The 23,591-nt window shown below is 36.3% G+C and overlaps 1 protein-coding gene across 2 annotated transcripts in view; it reads left to right on the forward strand.

Moving 5' to 3' along the window:
* The first annotated feature begins 263 nt into the window (after window positions 1-263).
* APPL1 (adaptor protein, phosphotyrosine interacting with PH domain and leucine zipper 1) overlaps window positions 264-23,591 on the forward strand; it is a 34,391-nt gene continuing 11,063 nt past the window's right edge. The window contains exons 1-13 of one of the 2 annotated variants that reach the window (XM_070390817.1): window positions 264-418; window positions 7,182-7,280; window positions 8,490-8,549; window positions 9,063-9,134; window positions 11,565-11,652; window positions 13,124-13,165; window positions 13,700-13,758; window positions 14,848-14,994; window positions 16,008-16,090; window positions 16,795-16,953; window positions 17,905-18,093; window positions 20,268-20,310; window positions 21,785-21,841. In XM_070390817.1, coding sequence (XP_070246918.1) covers window positions 365-418; window positions 7,182-7,280; window positions 8,490-8,549; window positions 9,063-9,134; window positions 11,565-11,652; window positions 13,124-13,165; window positions 13,700-13,758; window positions 14,848-14,994; window positions 16,008-16,090; window positions 16,795-16,953; window positions 17,905-18,093; window positions 20,268-20,310; window positions 21,785-21,841 — 1,152 coding nt within the window. In that variant the 5' untranslated portion in view covers window positions 264-364. The remainder of the gene's footprint in view (window positions 419-7,181; window positions 7,281-8,489; window positions 8,550-9,062; window positions 9,135-11,564; window positions 11,653-13,123; window positions 13,166-13,699; window positions 13,759-14,847; window positions 14,995-16,007; window positions 16,091-16,794; window positions 16,954-17,904; window positions 18,094-20,267; window positions 20,311-21,784; window positions 21,842-23,591) is intronic. The other variant, XM_070390816.1, reaches the window with a different exon arrangement.

The following is a 23,591-nucleotide window of genomic DNA, read 5'->3' on the forward strand; positions in this document are numbered from 1 at the left end:
TGGGAGACGGCACCCCAGTTACACCCAAGCGTGAGCGCGCACGGTGGGTGTCCGCGGAACCCGGGCGCGCCGCCGGCGAGGCCCGCTCCCGCCGCCGAGCCCGGGGAGGCCAACAAACCTCCTGGCCAGCCCGCCGCGCTGACAGGCGTCGCCGCGAGCCAATGAGCGCGCCGGAAGGCGGGGCATGGATACCGAAGGGGCGGGATTTCCCGCCTGACCGCCTGGCTCTTGGCGAGGGCGGCGCGGGAGGGACGGCTGCAAAGACTACGAGAGAGGGTGGGTCGGGGTCAGCCGCTGTGGGTGGGTCGGCGTGGGAACCGTGGGCGGCCGCCGCGTCACCTGCCGTTGCCCTCCCTCCGCCACGATGCCGGGGATCGACAAGCTGCCGATCGAGGAGACTCTGGAGGACAGCCCGCAGGTGAGGCGCGGGCGGCGGCGGGAGGCGAGGGAAGGAGCCGCGTGGGCCGATCCCGAGCCTGACGTCGCCGGGGCCGCAGGTGCCCGCCCCCGTCCAGGTGGGCGCCGCCGCCCGGTGCCCCCGCCCTCGGCTGGCCGCGCCCAAAGCCATCCAGGCCGGGCCGCCCGCCCGCAGCCCGCGTGGGCCTGCGCCACTAGGCCGGGAGTCGCGCGCGGGGTCTGGCACCTCTGCGGCCCGGCGGTCACGTACGTTCGCGGGGCTTCGTTCTGTTGACGAAAGGTGCGTTTTTATCGCCGGGATGTGCGGTGGTAAATCCTGAACCTGGAGTTTTCTCCCCGAAAACCTCTTCCGAGAAAATCCCGTAGAAAGAACCCGGTAGACTCAGGAGATGGTTTCTGAGCGAGCTGGGGAAAGAGGAACAGTGTTTCTCCGGGAGATGCTGAACGGCTGTTCATGTGCCCGCGGGGAGGAGCCCGACTTGGTCCCGGAGCCTCCCGCCTGGTGTGGCCGGTGTCGTGGCCGCGACCGTAGCCGCTGTCACTCGAGCTGTGCACGCGTGTGATGGACGGCGCCTCCGAGGCCCCGCGACGGCCGTGCCGCTCCTCGCAGACTTGGCCCGGGTACACGCATCCAAATAAATGCCCGGTGTGCCGGGGCTTGCGCGCTGGGAATGTTCTTGCGCGTGCTTTAGCTGCAGACAGTCTAGGAAGACAACCATTTGTTATGTTTCTAGTACTGAAGAATAAAATCAGCTACATTAAAAACACGTCGGTGGGGGCTGTAACTTGCATAGAGAAATTTCATCCTAAGTCTTACACAATAATTTAAGCTATTTAAGACCACGTTGATGGTTGGTAACGTAACCAGTTAGAATGAAGACAATGTTCTGAAATGTGCATTTGAACTACAGTTCCATGTATTTCATGTGTCTTGGCAGTTTAATATGCCTCTTTCCTGGGCGGCACGGCTGCCGTGTATTATTTTAAAATTAAAACATTTATTTATTTTAGAGAGAGAGAGAGAGGGAGTGAGGAAGGGGGAGAAGAGAGAGAGATGTGGATTTGTCGTTCCACTTAGGGAACCCGAAACTTTGGGCGTGTCAGGAGGACGCTCCAACCAACTGAGCAACCCGGCTTGTGCCAAGTTGAAATTGGGCTCTGATTGTGGAATTGATTTGATTTTCCTGCTGAAAGTTATCTTCACTGGCCAGTTGCCTGCTGGTAATGTACTCTTATCAGCCAATACTGACACAAAGAGAAACCCACATCTTGGCTTGACTGCTAGAATAGCCAGTTTAAATTATTTCTGTAGTGCAAAGATAAAGTATATTTGTTTCATACACTTCGCAAAAATTTTGTGAGGTGTATTGGTTAGCTGCACTTTGTCCTTTTGCCTTTTTATTATCTAAGACTCAACATGTTGCCGTACCCGTCTTTTACCTGGCCTGGCTTTTATAGCCCATAAAGACTATATGCACAGCTCAAAATAGGTTGTACAGTGCCCTGGCCATGACTTGTGAAGAGGATATAATCTCTTGACTTATTTCTTGAATTTTTCACACAATTGATTTACAACTTGAGCATTAGTTTTTTCCTTTTTTACAAGAATGTGCCACATTAGTGTCAGTTTGACAGTAATTTTTAATGAAATAGCCACATTGATATTTCAATTTCTATAAGTAAAAATTTTTTAAAAAATTTATTTTATTGATTTTTTTTACAGAGAGGAAGGGAGAGGAATAGAGAGTCAGAAACATCAATGAGAGAGAAACATTGATCAGCTGCCTCCTGCACACTCCCCACTGGGGATGTGCCTGCAACCAAGGTACATGCCCTTGACCGGAATCGAACCTGGGACCCTTGAGTCCGCAGGCTGATGCTCTATCCACTGACCCAAACCGGTTAGGGCTAGAAGTAATAATTTTGAACTAAATAACGTTTATTTGGGAAAATTAGTTGTGGACAACTGGGATTTGGAAAGGGAGGACACTTGTAAGTGATTCTTAGGGAGAACCTGTGGCAGAATGGAAAGTCCTGGATCTGGGATTAGGATATAAAGGTTTTAATCTTCACTGCCACTTAGTCCCTTCTGCTTTAGGGCAAGTTACTCAACTTCTCGGAACCACAGCTGTTATAGATAGCTATTTTATTTTTCTCCCTGGTTATAAAAATAATATTTACTTCAGAAAAATTGGAAGTACAGAAAAGAAAGCAGTTACATGCCATGTACCCAGCCACAAACCCTGTTAATAGTTTACTTTCTTCTTTCTAATTTTTTCTCTTACACATTTTAATGTAATTGAGATTATGTTGTGTTTACAATTTTTATTTGGTTTTAATTTAACATTATAGTTTAAGCATCTTCACATATTATTACATTCTGAATGAAAGAATTTAAAGGCTGCACGTTTCCTTAGCTGACTTAATAGTTGTCTTATTGGATTTTTAGACTCCCCCCCCCCCCCCCCCCCCCATTTTGCTTTTATATATTGGGCTGAGATTCATGCTTGGGCATCAATTTTTGCTCTAATTGGGTTATTTATTTAGGATGGAGTCCAAGAAGTGAAGTAACAAAGATTATGGAAATTTTTTAAAGCTCCTGATACAAGTTTTTATTAGATCACTTGATCCTAATCATTTTTAAAATTTAAAAAAAATTGAGGCTTCTTTTGCATAATATGAATACTCCTAGATTCAACACATACTTGTTTTCACATTTTCACATCTCTGTTGTCAAGATGCCTCTTACAGCTGACGATGTTTTATTTCTAATTGCCTGCAAATGTACACACCTGTCTGTTTGTCCTAGTGCAGTAATGGCGAACCTATGACACGAGTGTCAGAGGTGACACGCAAACTCATTTTTTTGGTTGGTTTTTCTTTGTTAAATGGCATTTAAATATATAAAATAAATATCAAAAATATAAATGTTTGTTTTACTATGGTTGCAAATATCAAAAAATTTCTATATGTGACACGGCACCAGAGTTAAATTAGGGTTTTTCAAAATGCCGACACGCCAAGCTCAAAAGGTTCGCCATCACTGTCCTAGTGGCATGACTGGCCAACTACAACCTCTAAAGTCGTTCAGCCAACAAATCAGTTTAACTTGAAGCACTACCATTCGTGTTTGTTGTTTGAAAATACTCCTTTGACACCTGATGAAATGAAGCAAGTGCCACCATTAAAACCTGCTGTATGGGCCCTGGCCAGTGTGGGTTCAGTTCTGGTCTGGGTACACACCCAGCTTGAGGATTCTATCCCAGGTTGAGGGAGGCAACTGATCATGATGTTTTTCTCTCTCCCTCTCCCTGTCTCACTAAATTCAATAAAAAGAAAAACTTGCTGAATGGTATCTCATGAAATGGTTTGTAAGAAAATATGTATTGGGGACAAAAGGGGAGCGCATAGAAGAAATACTTATACAGAATAATATTGGATGAGAAAATGGATATTTGATAACTCTTGTGTCAAAAAGTGACTCACAAGAGTTGAACTCTGAAGAAATTTTAGGGTTACTAGTATATTAAATTTATGCTGCTTGTGTTTGTTTTCCTTTTTATGTTTATATGGGTGTTATATATAAAATTGTATCTAAAGGTATGTTTCCCTGAAATTTAAATTAAAAATTTCGAGACATAAGAAAACCTTAAATTATAACTTAATTGCCAGCATTGTTTTGTTTGTTTTAGTAGTATATAAAAATGGTGCAGCTCACAGTGGATGCCATCATAGATTCAGTGAAATGGTATTGATTGTATTTTTATAAGTTGCTAATTTTAAACAATCATACAGTGTTGAACTTGATATTTGAGTTTTAATTAGGGAACCTATTTCAACCCTGTTTGGGCTAAGATGATCTTTTCTTTTTTAAAAATCTTCACTTAAAGATTTTTTTTCATTATTATTGATTTCAGAGAGAGAGAAATCGATGTGAGAGAGAAACATCAATGGGTTGCCTCCCATATGCACCCCAGCCTGGGACCGAACCACAACCTAGGTATGTGCTCTAACCGGGAATCGAACCCGAAACCTTTTGGTATATGGAACTATGCTCCAACCAACTGAGCCACCTGGCCAGGGCAAGAGGATCCTTTTTTTAAATGCTTCTATTTTTCAGATTTAGATTTAGAGTTTATTTTTTTTTAAGGGCAAGATGATTTTTTTTTTTTTTTTAACCGCTGTGGGTGGTGCATGAGGTGACAGTACCTAAGGACACCGATTTTATTTTATTTTATTTGTTTTATATATTTTATTGATTTTTTTACAGAGAGGAAGGGAGAGGGATAGAGAGTTAGAAACATCGATGAGAGAGAAACATCAATCAGCTGCCTCCTGCACACTCCCCACTGGGGATGTTCCTGCAACCAAGGTACATGCCCTTGATCAGAATCGAACCTGGGACCCTTGAGTCCGCAGGCTGACGCTCTATCCACTGAGCCAAACCGGTTAGGGCAAGATGATTTTTTTTTAAGTGAGAAAGTTTACTATGATTGAGATTTAATTAACAATTTTTTAAAAAAAATATATTTTATTGATTTTTTACAGAGAGAGGAAGGGAGAGAGAGAGTTAGAAACATCGATGAGAGAGAAACATTGATCACCTGCCTTCTGCACATCTCCTACTGGGGATGTGCCCACAACCAAGGTACATGCCCTTGACCGGAATCGAACCCGGGACCTTTCAGTCCACAGGCCGACGCTCTATCCACTGAGCCAAACCGGTTTCGGCTTAATTAACAATTTTTTTGAAAAATATATTTTTATTGACTTCAGAGAGGAAGGGAGAGGGGGAGAGAGAAAAACATCAATGATGAGAGATAATCATTGATCGGCCACCTCCTGCATGCACCCAGGCATGTGCCCTTGACCAGAACTATACCCGGGACCCTTCAGTCTGCAGGCCAATGCTCTATCCACTGAGTCAAACCCCAGCTAGGGCCAAGATGATCTTTTAAATTTAGTTCCACTACAGGTTTTTACATAAATGTATTCCTTGAATTAGGACAGTGATTCCCAAAGTGGGTGCTGCAGCGATCCAGGGGGGCAGTGATGGCCACAGGTGCATTTGGGGGCGATGAGTAACTGCTATTAAAATTTAAAAAAAATTAATTTCCAGGGGCTGAGTAATATTTTTTTCTGGAAAGGGGGCGGTAGGCCAAATAAGTTTGGGAACCACTGAATTAGGATGATAATTTTTGGAGGAAAAAACAACTAAGTGACAGATTTTTCTTAAAAATGGCATAGCCAGGGCCTGGCTCAGATGTTGAGTGTTGACCTATGAACCAGGAGGTTCAGTTTCAGGTCTGGGCACATGCCTGGGTTGCAGGCTTGATCCCCAGTAGGGGACCTGCAGGAGGCAGCCAATCAATGATTCTGATCATTGATGTTTCTCTTTCTCTCCTTTCCTCTCTGAAATCAATAAAAAAAATATTTTTTAAAAATGGCATAGCCAAACAAGATTTTTTGATGCTTTTCTTTTTACATCTTAAAATAGCACTTTGAGAGGTAGGAGTTGAGGCACTAGAGCTAAAAAATAAAAAAATTCTGTCAGATCTAATTCTCTGGGGCATGGGAAGTAGATGACTGAGAATGTAGACTTTGTATATTGGCATAATGATTTTGTGCTTTTTTCCAAAAACTGTATTCACTTAGTTTTCTCTTCTGAAAATAGGAAGCTAAGACTAAGTTGATTTTAAAAAACCAGCTTTTAAGGTTGAGGCATTATTTATAGAGTAAAATACAAGGTCATCTTTTAAGCTGTAGTTATGGCAATAGTTTTTGGTATTTTAATTCTTCTCTGCCTTTGAGATATAAAAAGCTTAGCATACTTTGCCTTGATATGCTGAGTTTCCTTGTCTCTGAAATTCTTTTTATTGACAGTCTTAAATTTACTTACAATTTTTCCCCCCTTAAAATGAAAAATTTTATGTGCTCATTGGAAAAAAATAAAGCCTAACAATATAGAAATGTATAAAGAAGAAGAAAAAAGCCAGAACCTGTTTGGCTCAGTGGATAGAGTGTCTGCCTGCGGACTCAAGGGTCCCGGGTTCGATTACGGTCAGGGGCATGTGCCTTGGTTGCAGGCACATCCCCAGTGGGGGGTGTGCAGGAGGCAGCTGATCAATGTTTCTCTCTCATTGATGTTTCTGGCTCTCTATCTCTCCCTTCTTCTCTGTAAAAAATCAATAAAATATTTTTTTTAAAAAAAAGAAAGAAAAAAAATTTCTAAAAAAAAAAAGAAGAAGAAAAAGAATAACCCCAAGTTTTGCACTCAGAAAAACATGGTTAACGTTTTGTAGGCTATGCTGGAGAGGGGCATTGTGGTATTATTTTTGGATTAGGATGGGGAGGGGTTTGGCGTTCCTAGAAGATACCACAGAGAAAAAGAAATAATCATAATAAGTTATCCGGAAATAAGACATTTAAAGTATTTACTCATGGAATACTGCTAAATTAGCCTTGAATGTGTCTTTTGATTTGTTCTTAAGTTTAATTACAGACTTTTTACTTCATAAAAATATATCTTTGTTGTTCCTTCTAAAAGTTTGTATGATGTATTTGGAAAAACCCTTTGTTTTAATGAAGTGAAACTGAGAACAAAGAATCCTGACATCTTGGCATTACTATCAAAAGAGAAAAAATAGATTAATACTCAGAATAATTAGAGCTCTGATATTCTAGGATTTTTCCTTCCTTTAGAAAAAATTTCCATCTGATTTATGTAATGGTTAACATAAACTTATTGCTTTTATTTTATACAGACAAGGTCTTTACTGGGTGTATTTGAAGAAGATGCTACAGCTATTTCCAACTATATGAACCAATTGTATCAAGCTATGCATCGGATTTATGATGCACAGGTAAAAAGCTAAAGGCTGACTCCATGCTTTTTAAAAATGAATCTTTAAGCACAGAGTGTCTGTCTTGTTTACTGGTGCCTAGTGTTGACCTGGGCTCATAGTAAGAAATACTTGTTAAATGGATGAATGAACATTATTTTGTATTACAGAGCTCACATTTCTGTTACTAATGTATAGTTTGTAGTACTATAAAAGTTATGAAGATTGAAGCATCTGCCCCTCCTCCCCAAACCCAGTAAGGGCTTATTGAAACTTACTAACAGTGACCTTGGCCTAAGATTTGAATGAAAACCCCATATTCACACCCATATTTTCCCTAATCGTGCTTTTAATCTTATGGAATACTTCCTCCCCTTTTTAAACAAAGGATTTGAAAGTATTTTGCCTCTTTTTTATTAATAGAAGGTAATAAAAATTAGATGTAGCTCTGGGGCATAGGAGATGAATTTAAGAAAATGGAAATGACTAAATTATTTTGTTGACTAGGAATAAGATTTGAGGCTTTGTTTATGAAATTTAACAACAACCTGGGTTCTATAATAAACTTTCTTTGGGATTGATTAAGTGTACTCATTTTTTCCCTTTCTAATTTTCTCTTCCTTCTAGACTCACATTTTCATTACGTACTTAAAAGTTGTGATAGTTGTTATTTTCTTTTCTTCTAATTGGTCTCTCAAATTGGATTTCTGAAGACAGATTGATATGTAAAAGAAATGTTACTTTTGTCATATTCATCATTGGAAAAAAACCCTTTAAATTAAAAAAACTATTTCTTTCATATGGTTCTGTTGCTGTATTTTATGACTAGGTTGACCACATTTTGGTTGTATGTTATTAAATGCTTATCATGGACTAGTATCAGCATCTAGAGAAAGGGATAATCAGTTTTCAGTGTAGAATCTCTTAAGATTTTGCTAAGATATGTACAGGTTACTCTAACTTTAAAGCTTTAACAACATTTAATTTAATGCCTAATTTTTATTAGTTAAAAACAAGCATGCACCAGGAACATTGCTAGTGTATATTTTATGGTTTGAGTTTCCTTTTAGCACTTTAATGGTAGTTCTCTTTCCAGTGACTTAGTGAGGGGTTTAGAGAACATGTACGATATTTTATGTTAAGTGATAAATAAAAATGGTGTAGGTATCTTCAACTAAAAGTTTTTCTTATCAGTAATGTCTCCTTAATTTGAGTTAATCTTTTTTATAGAATGAATTAAGTGCAGCAACACACCTGACTTCAAAACTTTTAAAAGAATATGAAAAACAGGTACTGTATATGAAAGTTTTAAGTGCATAATTTAAAATATGCAGTAATGCCATATCTATATAGTTAAGTAGAATTTCTCATCAAGAATCCTAAACTTTTTAGAATTCACAGAAGTTAATTTTGATATGCCATTGAAATTCCTTTATAGCACTTATATCTAATTTTAATGACTTAATGTTAGCTACAGAGGTTATCTGATTGACCTCTCTTCTTTTTACTGAAGCTTGCTTAAGTTACACAGGTGGTTATTGGAGTAATTGGAGCTAAACACCAAATCTTTGAACTCCCAAGTATGGTGTGCATTTCTATATACCATGTTAATTGGTTGCTTAGCAGCATCATAATTAATGTTTACTAATTATATAATTATACTAGTTTATTAAAATTATACTTTTAGAGCTTATTCAAAGTTTAGAAGTTTCCTGAAGTTATTTAAAAATCTAAATGATAATGTCATTCACAAAAGGCATACAGCATTGGTCCTTTACCTCATCTCTGTTTCTCACCTTTTAGCGTTTTCCATTGGGTGGTGATGATGAAGTGATGAGTTCTACTTTGCAACAGTTTTCAAAAGTTATAGATGAGGTAAGTGTTTATTTTATTTTGCTTGAATAAGTGGTCTTATAATTAAGTTATTCAAGTTGTTTAGCTTTTATTGGGAACTGTTATTATTATGATTATACTAGAGGCCTGATGCATGAAATTCATGCATGGGTATGGTCCCTAGGCCTGGCCGGTGATCAAGGCCGATCTGCGAGGCAATGGGGGGGGGGGGGGGAGGGGATGGCCCCCTCCCTGCAGGCACCCACCTTAGCTGGCCTGGGGCCTGCTGGCTGGGGGCAGCTCCTGTGTTGAGCATATGCCCCCTGGTGGTCAGTGCATGTCATAGTTGTTTCACCAGTTGTTTCACCAGTTGTTCTGCTGTTTGGTCACTTTGCATTTTGGGCTTTTATTATATAGGATGAGTAAGTCCCTTTTAAAAAAAGATTACTATTTAAAAAGGACCTTATTTCTTGGTGGCTGTCTTGTAAAAACAGTACTTTCTATGCTTGATTAAAACAAATCGTTTTCAAGGAATAAACATATGGATATGTTCTCCCAGTCCATGTAACTAACATTCAGTGTTTCATTGTCTTATCTGATGAACACAGGGAGAGAAGAGGCTCTTTATGGTTTTTCTTTTTTTTTTTTTGCCATCAAGCAACATTTTATCTTCCATTCTAAACAGCCAGTATTAACCCTTAATTTCTCAAACTAGCCTCAGAACGAATAACTAAAAAAGGCTGGAAGTTAGGAGGAAGAAAGGTGGTGAGAGATGTTTGGAGAGCCCCTGACTGTTCTCTACTAGTACAGTGAAAACTCTTCTTTTCTTTTTTTTTTTTTTTTTTTTTTTTTTTAATAATAATTTTTATTTCTTAAAGTATTGAAAACTCTTCTTTTCACATGCACCATTAGTCCTGTCTTTTCTAGTATCTTAACTGGAAAATAAATTTTTGAAATATTTTAATAATTCATTATAAAAAATATTGTAGCAGATCAATATAAAGAAATATTTATAGAAAATGGAATTTTTTTATTGTGGTAAAATATACATAACTAAAATTTACTACTGGTGATATTTGGTACATTCACAGTGTTGTGCAACCATTAGCACTGATACTCTAGACACTTTTATCATTATCCCAAAGGAGACCCTGTGCCCATTAAGCAGTCACTTCCTACTCCTCACTCCTTTAGCTCCTGGCAACCATAAATCTGCTTTCTGTTTGTTTGGATTTACCTATTTTGAATATTTCATATAAATGGACTCAATATAATTTGTGTCATCTTTCACTTAGCAAAATGTTTTTAAGGTTCATCCATGTTGTAGCATGTATCAGATTGCATCCCTTTTTTTTTTAAAATTGATGTCAGAGAGGAAGGGAAAGAGATAGAGAAATAGAAACATCAGTGATGAGAGAGAATCATTGATTGGATGCCTCCTGCACGTCCCCTACTGGGGGAGATCGAGCCCGCAACCTGGGCATGTGCCCTTGGCCAGAATGAACCTGGGACCCTTTAGTCCACAGGCGGACGCTTTATCCACTGAGCCAAACCAGCTAGGGCTGCATTCCTTTTTTTTTTTGCTAAATAAAATCTTGTATGAATATACCACATTTTATTTATCCATTTACCAGCTGATGGACATTTGGGTTGTTTTCCACCTTTTGGCTAATGCAAATAGTATTGCTATGAGCATTCATGTACAAGTTTTTATTTTTGTTTTTTTTGAACACCAGTTTTCAATTCTTTTGGGCATATACCTGGCATGGGATTGCTGGGTTATTTGGTAATTTTGTGTTTAACTTTTTGAGGAACTACCAAACAGATTTCCACAGCTTCTACACAATTTTACATTCCCACCAGTAATGTAGGAGGGTTCCAGTTTTTCCACATTCTCACCAACATGTAAGAATGTGTTATTTTTATTTACTTTTTATTGTAGCCATTGAAGTGGTGTGAAGTGTAATCTCATCATAGTTTTGACGTGCATTTTCCTGATGGCTGATGATATTGAGCATCTTTTCACGTGCCAATTGGCCATTTGTAAATCTTTGATAAAGTGTCTGTTCAGATCTTTCCCCTTTTCTTAATTGGGTTGTTTCTTTTATTATTTAGTTTAAGGGTTTTTTATTCAAGTTCCTTATCATTGGCAAATATTTTCTCCCATTCTGTGGATTGTCTTTTTACTTTCTTGATAGTATCCTTTGGTATACAAAAATTTTAATTTTGATGAAGTTTTATATATTTTTTTGTTGCTTGTGCTTTTGGTTTCATATCTAAGAAATCATTGCCAAATCCAAGGTTATCCTATGTTTTCTTCTAAGAGTTTTAAATGGAATTTTTTTACTGTATATTTTATTACATAATTTTGTGTTCTCTTATTATCAACATCTTTTACTAGATTTTGTTTTATTTACATAACACTGGTTAAATGTTTCTCTTACTTGGTCTTTTTGGTTTTTCTTTTACTAGCTTAGCTCTTGTCATGCGGTACTTTCAACGCAGCTTGCTGATGCTATGATGTTCCCCATTACCCAGTTTAAAGAAAGAGATCTGAAAGGTACTGAAGTCAAGCTTATGTTTACTTTCATTAGCTATCAGAATATTAATGCCTGTAAAATGCATATTACTCTATATCTTAACCATTTCTGAATATAGCTTGTGCCACATTTACTTTAATTAGTCACTAAACATTTATAGGAGCTAATTAATGCTAGGTGTTAAACTAGATACTGAGGAATACTGATATGAATAAGATGTCACTTCACTTGAGAAAGTCTACAGAAGGATGTAGGTAAACAGATAATTACAATACTGTTTCATAGGGAATGAGCAAGGTGTTGTGAAAGCTCAGAGGAGGGTGTCAGAAAGGCTTCACCAAGGATTTGACATGAGCATTTAGCCATGAAGAGGAGTTTGCCAGGAGAAAAGAGTCATTCTATTAGAGGGGCTAGGAAATACAAAGGTATGGGTTGTAGAAATACATGGCTTGTTTTGAGAATGATAAGTTAAGTGTGGCTGCAATATTGAATGTGTTGGGCATGGCAGGAGACAAATCTAGAAGTAGATTAGTTGGGACTAGATTATGTTAAAGATGTTCCACTTAAATTTATAAGGAAAGAGAAGCCAATGGAGGTCTTTTAAGAAGGAGACACAATCCTTTTGTTTTTGGAGGGTGGAATAGAGTGAATTTGATGTCTAGGAGAATGGGTTAGGAAGTTATGAGAGTCCAGTGAGGTATGACTGAGACTTGAACTGAGACAGTGGCACAGGAGATGGAGGTGTGTTTATGGGCTGGAGTGGCAGGAGGTAGGTGGTACTGACACAGCTAGCAACCCATCACTTAGTTGTTTGTGGTGGATTTTGCCCCCATTTAGCATTATTCAGTGATAAAATGAGTTTTATAGAATTGGCTCTGCTTTCTCATAATTCATAATCTTAGAAAATTACATAGATCTATTTATAAGATAGGTAGATAGAATAAACATTGAATTAATATATCAGTGGATGGTAAAATATTTAAATTATAATGGAATAAAAACAAATGTATTTTAGAGATGGAGTTAATATTTGCGGTGGTAAATCCTCAAGAATGGTCGTTCTAAGGTCAAGAAACAAAATCTCTTTTCTCAATCTAAGGGGACTGAGTGTCATAATCTTTTTAATAAAATGTTCTTTATTTCTTATTCAACATTTGAACTTATTAGAGTCAATATAAAAAATGAGTTGTTAGATTCTGGTACAAAGACTATTTCCATATCTTAGAATTTACAGTGGTTTTACAATTTGTTTTTGTGTCATATTACTAATTTGTGGTGAGTAGATTTTTTGGAGTTGTAATGTTGCTAATGATAGTAAATGTTCCATAGGGGCTAGCTGAAATACAGAGTGGCATTTTCACTTTGAATGTTGAAATATGAGATATTATTTGGAGTTTTAATTATAGCTAAAATGGCAGTTACTATTTTCTAAACAAAATTTAAGATATTTCATAAATATGCTACACTGAAATTATTCTTGAACTTTTCCAGAAATATTGACATTAAAGGAAGTGTTTCAGATTGCTAGTAATGGTAAGCTCTTAATACTTTACAGTTATTTCTTGTTTGATGCATTTTTAAAATCACAAATGTGTGGCCGGATTCTATGTAATAATTGAAAAAAATATGAGCCTAATTAAAAGTTTAAATGAACATTATTTAAATCAGTGTTGTTATTTAAGTTGTACTGTTTACCCTACAGAAAAATTTAATAAGAAATTAAATCAACTCTTGTGATTTTCTATCCTCATAATATTAAAAAGGTGATATAATATTTCCCCTGCCTTGTTTTCCTATACATCCTGCGTTTTCCTATACATCCTGCATTTTCTTTAATGAGCATTTGCTATTTTTGTATTAAAAATATTTATGTAAAATTTTAGTGGATTATAGTTTCCTTCCTTTGAATTAAATATTTTTACCAATTTAATAAGTAGAAACATACTTTAGGGGAAATTTGGATAGGAGAACATTTGTTGAAAGATGCGCATCTGAAGCCATTTAAAACATTTATAAGTTTTGCAAAGTACTATCTTATTGTTGTTAATAGTCATTTCTATTTTCCAGATCATGATGCTGCAATTCACAGATATAGCCGATTATCAAAAAAGAGAGAAAATGACAAGGTATGATCCATACTTACTCTTTCAGTATTGCAATTAACAACTGTTTCATTAGGTGGTCTAGTTTTTCCTGTTTAAAATGCTGTCTTTACTGGGGATGTGTGAGGGGGTGTCATTCGGGGAAAAAGACATGTAATACTTTAAACAATAAAAAAAAAAATGTTGTCTTTAGTTTTGTACATTGCTGGCACATTCCCCACCACACACACATACATACACATAAAGAGCTCAGGTAGACATGTGCTTCCTTTGACACTTGGGAGAGTGAAGGGTAGGAGGTAAAAATTTGGGAGTCATTGGAATATGGAATATTCTTTGTACTTGATTTGGTATTCTCAGGAGAGCAGGAAGAGAGAAGAACCTAGTATATATTACATAGTAGGTGCTTAGTAAATATTTGTTGTCTGAATACAAGAACTTAAAGGAACACACACATTTTAAATGTAAGTGAAGGAAAACAAGAGAGGAGGGGCAGTAGGGAGGGAACCAGGAGGAGAGAGTGGTATGTTGTGAACTGACAAAGTCAAAGACTAATGGCTAAGCTACTATCAAACAATTAATTGTCTGCCTTCCCTCTGTGTGGTAGACTTTCTCTGACATGCTTAGTTTATTGTATCATTCTTAGTTATATGCAGAATTCTGCTTTTAATGTGCTTTAAAATGAAATGGTTGGTAGTAAAACAGGAAAACTATCTTAGCCAATATTGGGCAGGATTTCTAATATCTATAAGAAAATAAGAAAGCAGTGCACAATTGCTGGTGATGTGCCTTTTTCCTTTGGGTAGGCTCTTCTTCACAGCCACTACTAAAGATAAATTAAAATTAAATCAATAAGCCCTAACCAGTTTGGGTCAGTGGATAGAGCGTCAGCCTGCGGACTCAAGGGTCCCAGGTTCGATTCCTGTCAAGGGCATGTACCTTGGTTGCGGGCACATCCCCAGTAGGGGGTGTGCAGGAGGCAGCTGATCGATGTTTCTCTCTCATCGATGTTTCTAACTCTCTATCCCTCTCCCTTCCTCTCTGTAAAAAATCAATAAAATATATTAAAAAAAATTAAATCAATAATAGTATTTTTAATTTTTTCACTTAAAGGCAAAGTACGAAGTAACAGAAGATGTCTACACTTCCAGAAAGAAACAACACCAGACCATGATGCATTATTTTTGTTCATTAAATACTCTTCAATACAAGAAGAAAATAGCATTGTTAGAACCTCTACTTGGGTACATGCAAGCTCAGGTGAATTCTACACTGTATTTTGGATTATAACTACCCTGAAAACTTTATATTAAGTATGATATTTATGTTAAATATAAGGATATTACATTGCAAACTACAAATTACAATTTTGTGCCTATGTTTTAAAAAGTAATTTAAAATTGTCATCAGGATGTTATTTTAAGGAAGTTAGGGAGAATGGTTTTCCTTGCAGATGAAGATTTCAAATATTTTATGGTAAATGAAACCACTTACCTTGTATGTAGATCTTGTTCATCACAATTGAGGACAGGGAACAGAAAGCTAAATGAATTGTGGAGTTACACCTATTGCTGGAGCCTCCAATCATTCTTGCTTCATAATAGATCTGAAAGAAAAGTTTGAGTTTGCTTCAAGTTGCTTGCATACTTCCTGAGTTAAAAATATTAATGAACTCCAAAGTGTCCCAAGAGGTATGCATCAGGAAGGGGGCCAAAAAATTAAATTTGGGTAATAGAAGATGAGATGGCAGCCCCCTATTTCTTCAAGTATGAATATTATTATTCCTCAGATACAAAACTTCTTAATCTTTGTATTAAACATGAAATAGTTTATCAATATGACTTACTTGAAATGTCTTAAAATTTATTTTCCAATTAAAAAAATTGCTTACCATATGCATGTATCTATAATAATAAAAGTGTAATATGCTAATTAGACCAGACGTTCTTCCTGATGAAGACAGGGCGGCAAGGGCCGAGGCAAGCTGCTGTGGCTGCGAGGGCTGAGGGCCTTGCACGAATTTCATGCATCGGGCCTCTAGTTAATATATAAAAGAATGAACAGTGAAATTTAAGTTTTTTTCTTCAGTGGTTTCATGCCCAGTAGAAGTCATTGTAAACTACAACCTATTTTTACACAGATGGGAATAATCCTTTGTTGTTTACTTACCCATTATCTTGGAATTTGTTTATATGCTTTATTTAAGTATTTTGTTTGTGTGTGTGGGTGTTTCTGTTGTTCAACCCTCTTACTCTCACACCCTCTTGCCTCAGATAAGTTTCTTTAAGATGGGTTCTGAAAATCTCAATGAACAACTGGAAGAATTCTTAACTAACATTGGAACAAGTGTACAGAAGTAAGTATTTTCTTCCTTAAAATTGAAAATGAAGTTATGTGAATGATAAGTTAACAGCTAAATGTCATAATCTAAAAATATTTACCATTTAATTTCCTGCCGTGAGAGTGTTTCTTGCATGACTCATGGACACTTCTTTTTTCACCATCTTTTCCAGAGAATCTGAACTCTGAATTTCATAATAGTATCAAATCTGATGCTATTTTATTGATTCTAAACTAGGTTTTATGTCTGAATATAACAGACACATGATAGTAATTATTCATAGGGAGTTATCCTCACAGTTACCTGAATTGTGGTGGATAGATGGGAGATCACTAAATAAATCTTGTTTTTCAAGCCATGAAAATTTAGAGAAAGCAGCTCTACTAGGTTCAGAAGTCTGAGCAGTGATGTGGTCAACCTGAGGGAGAAAGGGAGATGAAAATGTTGTTTTAAAGGCACAGGACAGAACAGTTTGAAAATTCCTTTGAAGTTAGGCATTGAATATGGCTTCATTAAGTTTTTGAATTTAGTATTGTTTCCAAAATATCTGTTTTAAAGAAAACGTAAAGCTGTTTTATAACATGTTCATGTTACTTTAACTACCCATACCACTGTTGCTCCCTTTAAGAAAATGTATATAAAACAAATCACAGATAAATGTGATTGTGAAAGGAGTACTTTGTTGTGGTTGGTAGTAAATAACCTGTTCTCTGTGCTAGTGTTCGCAGGGAGATGGACAGTGATGTAGAGACCATGCAGCAGACAATAGAGGATTTGGAAATAGCCAGTGACCCTTTATATGTGCCTGACCCTGATCCCACGAAGTTTCCTGTTAACCGAAACTTAACCCGAAAGGCTGGATACCTTAATGCTAGGAAGTAAGAAAACTAATGTTATTTTCTTATATTGTGTATCATTTAAGTTAGTAGCAAGCAAGCCCTATCTAATAATAGACAAACATGGTAATTGACCGTACCTTCGCTACGCCTCCCATTGGATAATCAGCGCGATATGCAAATTAACCGCCAACAAAGATGGTGGCTAATTTGCAAATACTGGCTGGGAGCGAAGACTGAAGACACCGTAGAAGGAAGCCAAGCAACGGAGCCGAGGTAGCAGAGACGGGCGGGAGAGAAGCGGCAGAGAAGGGTGAGGTAGGAGCCACAGAGACGGGAGCGAAGCCCTATTCTTGCAGGAATCCTCCTGCAACAGGCCTCTAGTATAATATATAATTGATACTGCCGCCAAATTGTTTTGATTTCACTAAAGCTTGGATCTTTTTAGTTAGTGGTATTAGTATTTGGTTGAACTTTTTGACCTATGGGGTACATGAATAATTTTCAAAAGTAACTAGATATTTGTTGAATAATTTAGAATTATCTAAAAAGTGAAACCAATTTGAATTTAAATCTAGCATAATGTGAATGCTATAAAATGTTATTTATCATACTTTAAACATGTATGTAATTACACCATCAGGTGAAATTTTAGTTTTTACCTGAAGCAAGTTAACCCTAGGAGTAAAATAAGTTCTTTTGTTTTCAATTTACACCCTTGAAAAGTTGAACTATATTTTTGAAGCATCATTATAGCAGCTCCAGTTTAATAATTTCCAGCCTTGTTTTGGAAATATATGTACACCCACTCACATAAGTGGTCAGCATACATGAATTTATTTTAGAAACTGAAAAACAGATATTTATATTTTCTAGGTGCTTTGATGCCTTTTTGCAAGCTGGTTCTTTGTGGTGTGCTTTATCTTGTGTCTGACTTATGATGAGATTTCATGTGTGTTATAATTAAAGAGTGAATGTACTTTCTTCATTTAGTAAAACAGGCTTGGTGTCATCTACCTGGGACAGACAGTTTTACTTCACTCAGGGTGGAAACTTAATGAGTCAGGCCCGTGGAGACGTAGCAGGAGGCTTGGCCATGGACATAGACAACTGTTCAGTGATGGCTGTGGACTGTGAAGACAGGCGGTACTGTTTTCAGATCACCTCTTTTGATGGAAAAAAGTTAGTATTTTTCCTTCTACTAATAAAGTATGTAATATTTTAAACTACTGAAATGTAGGATAATTCATTTTCATTCAGACATTTAATAGATATTTTAGGCTTGTTATATATTCAGGTAATTTTCTTATAGAAATGAGTTGAATTGTCCTTTCTGACCTGGTTAAATGATGCCTAGTATTTTAAGGTTACCAAAGTGAGGTCATATGGTAAAGACCTGTGATTTCATGCTGAGACTAGTCACTGAAAACCCTGCATGGTGTGGGGAAGGCAGCACAAGTAAGTGGAAAGAGCCCCAACCTTAGAGTCAGAAAGTTCAAATTCTGGACCCACTACTGAGTGTGTGGTCTTAGACAAGTTACATAACTTCTATGAGCTTCATTTTTGTACATGTAAAATTGGGGGGAGGTCACAATCCCTGTTTTCTAAATTGTTAATGAAAAATCGAGATCTAACATATGTAATATGTCTAGCATGTACTAGGTGCTAGCAATAATAAATATTTCTCACCCTAGCCGGTTTGGCTCAGTGGATAGAGCATTCACCTGCAGACCAAAGGGTCCCAGGTTTGATTCCGGTCAAGGGCCCTGGTTCAGGCTCATGTAGGAGACAACCAATCAATGTGTTTCTCTCACATCGATGTTTCTCTTTGTCTTTCCCTCTCTCTCCCACTCTCCTTAAAAATCAGTGGAAAAATATCCTTGGGTGAGGATTAACAAAAAAATTATTTATTTCAAGTAAATAAATAAATATTTCTGATAAAATTATTTAGTCCATTAATGGTTATATGCTATTTAAAAATTTTCTATTATCTTTGCATTAAATGAGAATCTGTAGAACAAATTTTTGAAAAGTATAGAAAAATATAAAGGAGTATGGAAAAAGCTATGATCTCACTAACTAGAGCAGAGGTTCTCAACCTTCTGGCCCTTTAAATACAGTTCCTCATGTTGTGACCCAACCATAAAATTATTTTCGTTGCTACTTCGTAACTGTAATGTTGCTACTGTTATGAATCGTAATGTAAATATCTGATATGCAGGATGGTCTTAGGCGACCCCTGTGAAAGGGTCGTTCGACCGCCAAAGGGGTCGTGACCCACAGGTTGAGAACCACTGAACTAGAGCAACAATTAACTTTTTAGTCTGTTGCCTTACAATTTTTATTTTTTAATTATAGTTTTTAAATAGTTGAGGAAATACTGCATATGTAATTTGGACCTGCAGTCATTTAATACAGTCATTTTATAATGGCTACATTATAATCTAGATAAGGATATATACCATAATTTACAAAACTTTCTAATGATAGATGCTTAAGTTATCTGCAAATTTTTCCTACTTAATTAAGTTGCTTTTGATCTTTCTTATTGTTTAGAGCAACTCTGGGTATCCTGAAAGTCATTTTCCCCCTATATTTATTAGTATGTACATTAAGATGTTATAGCTCAAAATGGTTATTTAATTTTATATTCCTTCCATAAACATATAATGAATGCCAATTACTGTGTATCAGTTATCATGGTAGATGTTGGGAGTCCCTGTATTCATTTGTCAAAATTGTCAAGCTGTTAATAACTCACTACATGTACTTACCTTTTTGTATTTTCAGTCTTTTTGCTAATGCTTAATATGATTTTCCACTTCACATTGCTGGTTTGATTCAAGATTAGTAAAAAATATTTTTTTCTCTAACTCTTAAAACATGAACATCTATAGAAAAGCTAAATATCCCTATGTTAGTGATGAATATATTGAAAAAATTTTATTCAACCATATTCAACGAGAAATAATAAATAATGAAGTAAAATTAATGTTTTATATTATATTTGAAAGTTATTTATATTTGAAGTGTGTGTCTCAGAAGGTTGAAATGGATCCTTAGTTGCAGTACACCTTTGCTATAGGCTGTCTTCTGAAAACTAGCACCTGTTTCTGTTTTGGCACATTTTGGCATAGATAGCCAAAGTTAAGAGTTGTTAAAATCCGAGTCCTGGTGCCCCTGGTGGTCTCTTTTTTCTAAGATATTAGTTGGCTATGTAGGTTTTTGTGTGTGCGTGTGTGTGTGTTTTTCATACCGATTGAGTTTATATATACCTTTTAAAATAAAAAAATTAAAGTACTGTTAACAAAGTACTTTAAAAGAAGTTGAGGGTCCAATTTTTCTTTTTTTTTCAGATCTTCAATTTTGCAAGCAGAGAGTAAAAAAGACCATGAAGAGGTAAAATTTTATGTTGTTAATTTCTTTAGCAACATCAAGATATTTTGCTGATGACAAAACATGTTAATATATTCATTATAGAAGTTTGAAAAATTTGGGTTAATTAAAAATATCTTTTTAATAGAAGTTTTATCAACCTTAGAAAACATTCTTAAGTTTCACGAAGAATTTATAGTTGGACCTCTGAGAAGAGAACCTTAGAGAGCATCTCTCTCCTCTCTTTTTAAAGCCTCCAATTCAGAAATGACCTTGTGGCTGTTTCTTTCTGACAGGCTGTTAGTATCATGAGGGGACAGTTTAATTTATTCACTCTTCTCACCAACCCTCTAAGACAGTATTTGCTGCATTAGGAATATATAGTGGCAGCAGATTGGCATGGGAGGGAAGCCTAAGGCTTAAAACCTTAGGTCTTCAAACTACGGCCCGCGGGCCATATGCAAATACAAATATTGTATTTGTTCCCGTTTTGTTATTTTACTTCAAAATAAGATATGTGCAGTGTGCATAGGAATTTGTTCATAGTTTTTTTTTTTAAACTATAGTCCGGCCCTCCAACGGTCTGAGGGACAGTGAACTGACCCCCTGTTTAAAAAGTTTGAGGACCCCTGCCTTAGGGAAATGAAAGATAGAAAGCGAAAATATGGGAATGTCTGTTCTTCCTCACAAGTATTTTACTTTTGGCTCTATTTTTACTTGTAGTACACCAAATATGGAAGATAAGTTATTATTAAGAACTGATACTTTAAAAACTTTGTCTTGAGAAATATTCTTCAATGAAAATGTATTATAGGTTGATTTTGAGCTATTTGCTATTATAATTGTTTTGGTGAAAGACAAGGCTACAGATTATATAGAGGTTACATTTATTTATTTCTGGTGGAAAAGAATAGCTATTAAAACTTGGCTTTTGATCTCTGAGGAACACAGACAAATGTCTGCAGCATTTACCAAACAGAATATTAGTTTAGTTTAGTGATGCTCATCAAGCACTGGAATTCTCAAGAGTGAAGCAGAAGGTGTGAAGCAGAGAGTTTTCTATGTTAATTTTTTATAAACCTGAAAGACGGGAAGTATGTAAAATCTATTCACCAGGAATATATTTATCTCCTAACTTTTTTCCATTGGTGTTAATAATGAGATCTGAGTCCAGGCAGTCTTGTTTGGTAGGGATTAAGGGTGAAGTAATATAAAAAGATAGAGACTACTAAATTATAACTTCACATGATTACTATATTTTTTAATTTTCTTGTATGAAATTTGGCATTTAAAAATAATAAATCTGTTCAATGTTCTGTTATATCCTCAAATACTGTACATATATATGTTTATGTATATAGGAAGATATTTATCTTATAAGAAATATTATGTGTTACTCCTAATGAAATTTATATTTACTTCAAATATTGAACATTCTCTTTTAGAAGAGAAGCACTGTAGAAAAATATTAATCATATTCTATTTTTTCCTCTTACAGTGGATCTGTACAATAAACAATATATCTAAACAAATATATTTAAGTGAAAATCCAGAGGTAATATTTTTATTTTATCATATCTAGATATGGCAAAATTAAATCATGTGCTAATACAGCTTTTATTAATTAAGTCATAATTCTCAAGTTCTAAAATCTTTTAATTTGCACTTGTATGGGTAGCTTTAATGTATCAGGTATATAATGAGTATCTGGTCTTTCTGAACAATAAATTATTTCAAAGGTACTGAAGTCAGCCAATAAACATATTTAGTGGCCCCTGACCTTGTGTTTAGTGCTGTGTGCACCATGGAGAAAGGAGATGGAGAAGAAAAATAAGCCATGGCCTCTGTCTTCCAGGAGCTTACGTGTATGGGAAGACAAAACTAAAACTTTAGCATTTCAAAAAACAGAAATTGAAAACATACTGTGATGACTAAAAGCTTAATATTTAAGAATGTTAAGATCAGTGTGGACTTTAGAGAGCTGTGGAGATTATGGAAACTTGCACTGGGTAGGATTGGTCCATGTTTTGTGGAAAAGAGAAGACATTGTAGATAAGAGTACAGAAACTAGCTGTGTAATTGGATTTGAAGGTTCTCATTGAAGAATAATAATAAACTGAAATGTGTGTACAAATGATCTGGAATATTAAAATGCATTCAGTAGGTCTTGGGTGAGGTGGCCTGAACTCTTAATTTTGCCAATTATACTTCAAGTAGCGAGGGTATCAAACCAGATAAACTCAGCAGTGTAGACATAGCCATAGGTACAATCCAAACATACTGTACAGGCAGAACCCAGGTGTGCAGAGAACTCTGGAAGGAACAAGTGGATCCATATTGCAGTATAGTTGGGAAAAGACTTGGCTTAGGACAGGAGGTGCTTGGCCTCTGCCAGTCTTGGTGGGCCCAGCTCTGCTGTGAACCTAGGCACCTCCCAGGCTGGGTGGGGGCTAATGATTTCAGCTGAGGCAGAGGAAGGACTAGTTTCTCTAGAAAGTCCTCACCTTCTATGTCTTAAGCTGTTGGTGTAATGGTTGATTAGATGGGAGTGTCTGGGTATATGTAGAAGTCCATTATCATAATTCAGGTATGAACTGAGGAAAGACAGAAAAATAATGAGTCATAGAAACAGGTAAAAAGAAATTGACTGGACTAGTTAGCATTGGAACTGATTAAAGGATGAAGGAGAGAAAGATGACTTCCAGGTTTTAAACCCAAGTGAAGGGAAAATTTTAGAAGAGTTCTGTGTTTGTTTGTTTTTAATCATAATGGCTTTGAGGTGCCCCTCTAACACATATGATTTAGATGCCTAGAGAAAAGTTTTGAACTAAATAAACAAAATCTCAGACTTCTAAAATATTAGTAATTTCTGACAATTTTATAATAATCTTATGAGTTTAAGAAATCAGTGCTCACTGTAGAGAAGCCTTTGCTTTTAATAACTTAATTTCCCACCAATCTAGCTTTTCCTTTCTGTTATGTTACTTGAGCAACAAAAAATTAAAATGCAAATTAGATGACTTGTTAATACCTCGCGAATACATTGAGAATACAATGTTTGGACTTGAAAAATTCAGGCTAATTGTACTTTCCTATCAATGTTCAGAACTTAAGTTTTAATTAATAATTTCTAGATTATCCAGAATTATTTTATCTATATTAATGAGAGAAGAAATTTTGATTATTTTATGGCATCGTCTTAGTATTTTTGCTAACTATAAGACAGAAATGTAAAAATATTTTGTGATTTTTTTCCTAATGTAAATGTCATTTTATTTAGCTAGTGTTTTAAATAAAAGAATAAG

The sequence above is a fragment of the Myotis yumanensis genome, unplaced genomic scaffold, assembly GCF_028538775.1.
Source record: "Myotis yumanensis isolate MYYU_CA2020_CCGP unplaced genomic scaffold, mMyoYum1.0.hap1 SCAF_14, whole genome shotgun sequence".
Classification (NCBI taxonomy): domain Eukaryota; kingdom Metazoa; phylum Chordata; class Mammalia; order Chiroptera; family Vespertilionidae; genus Myotis; species Myotis yumanensis.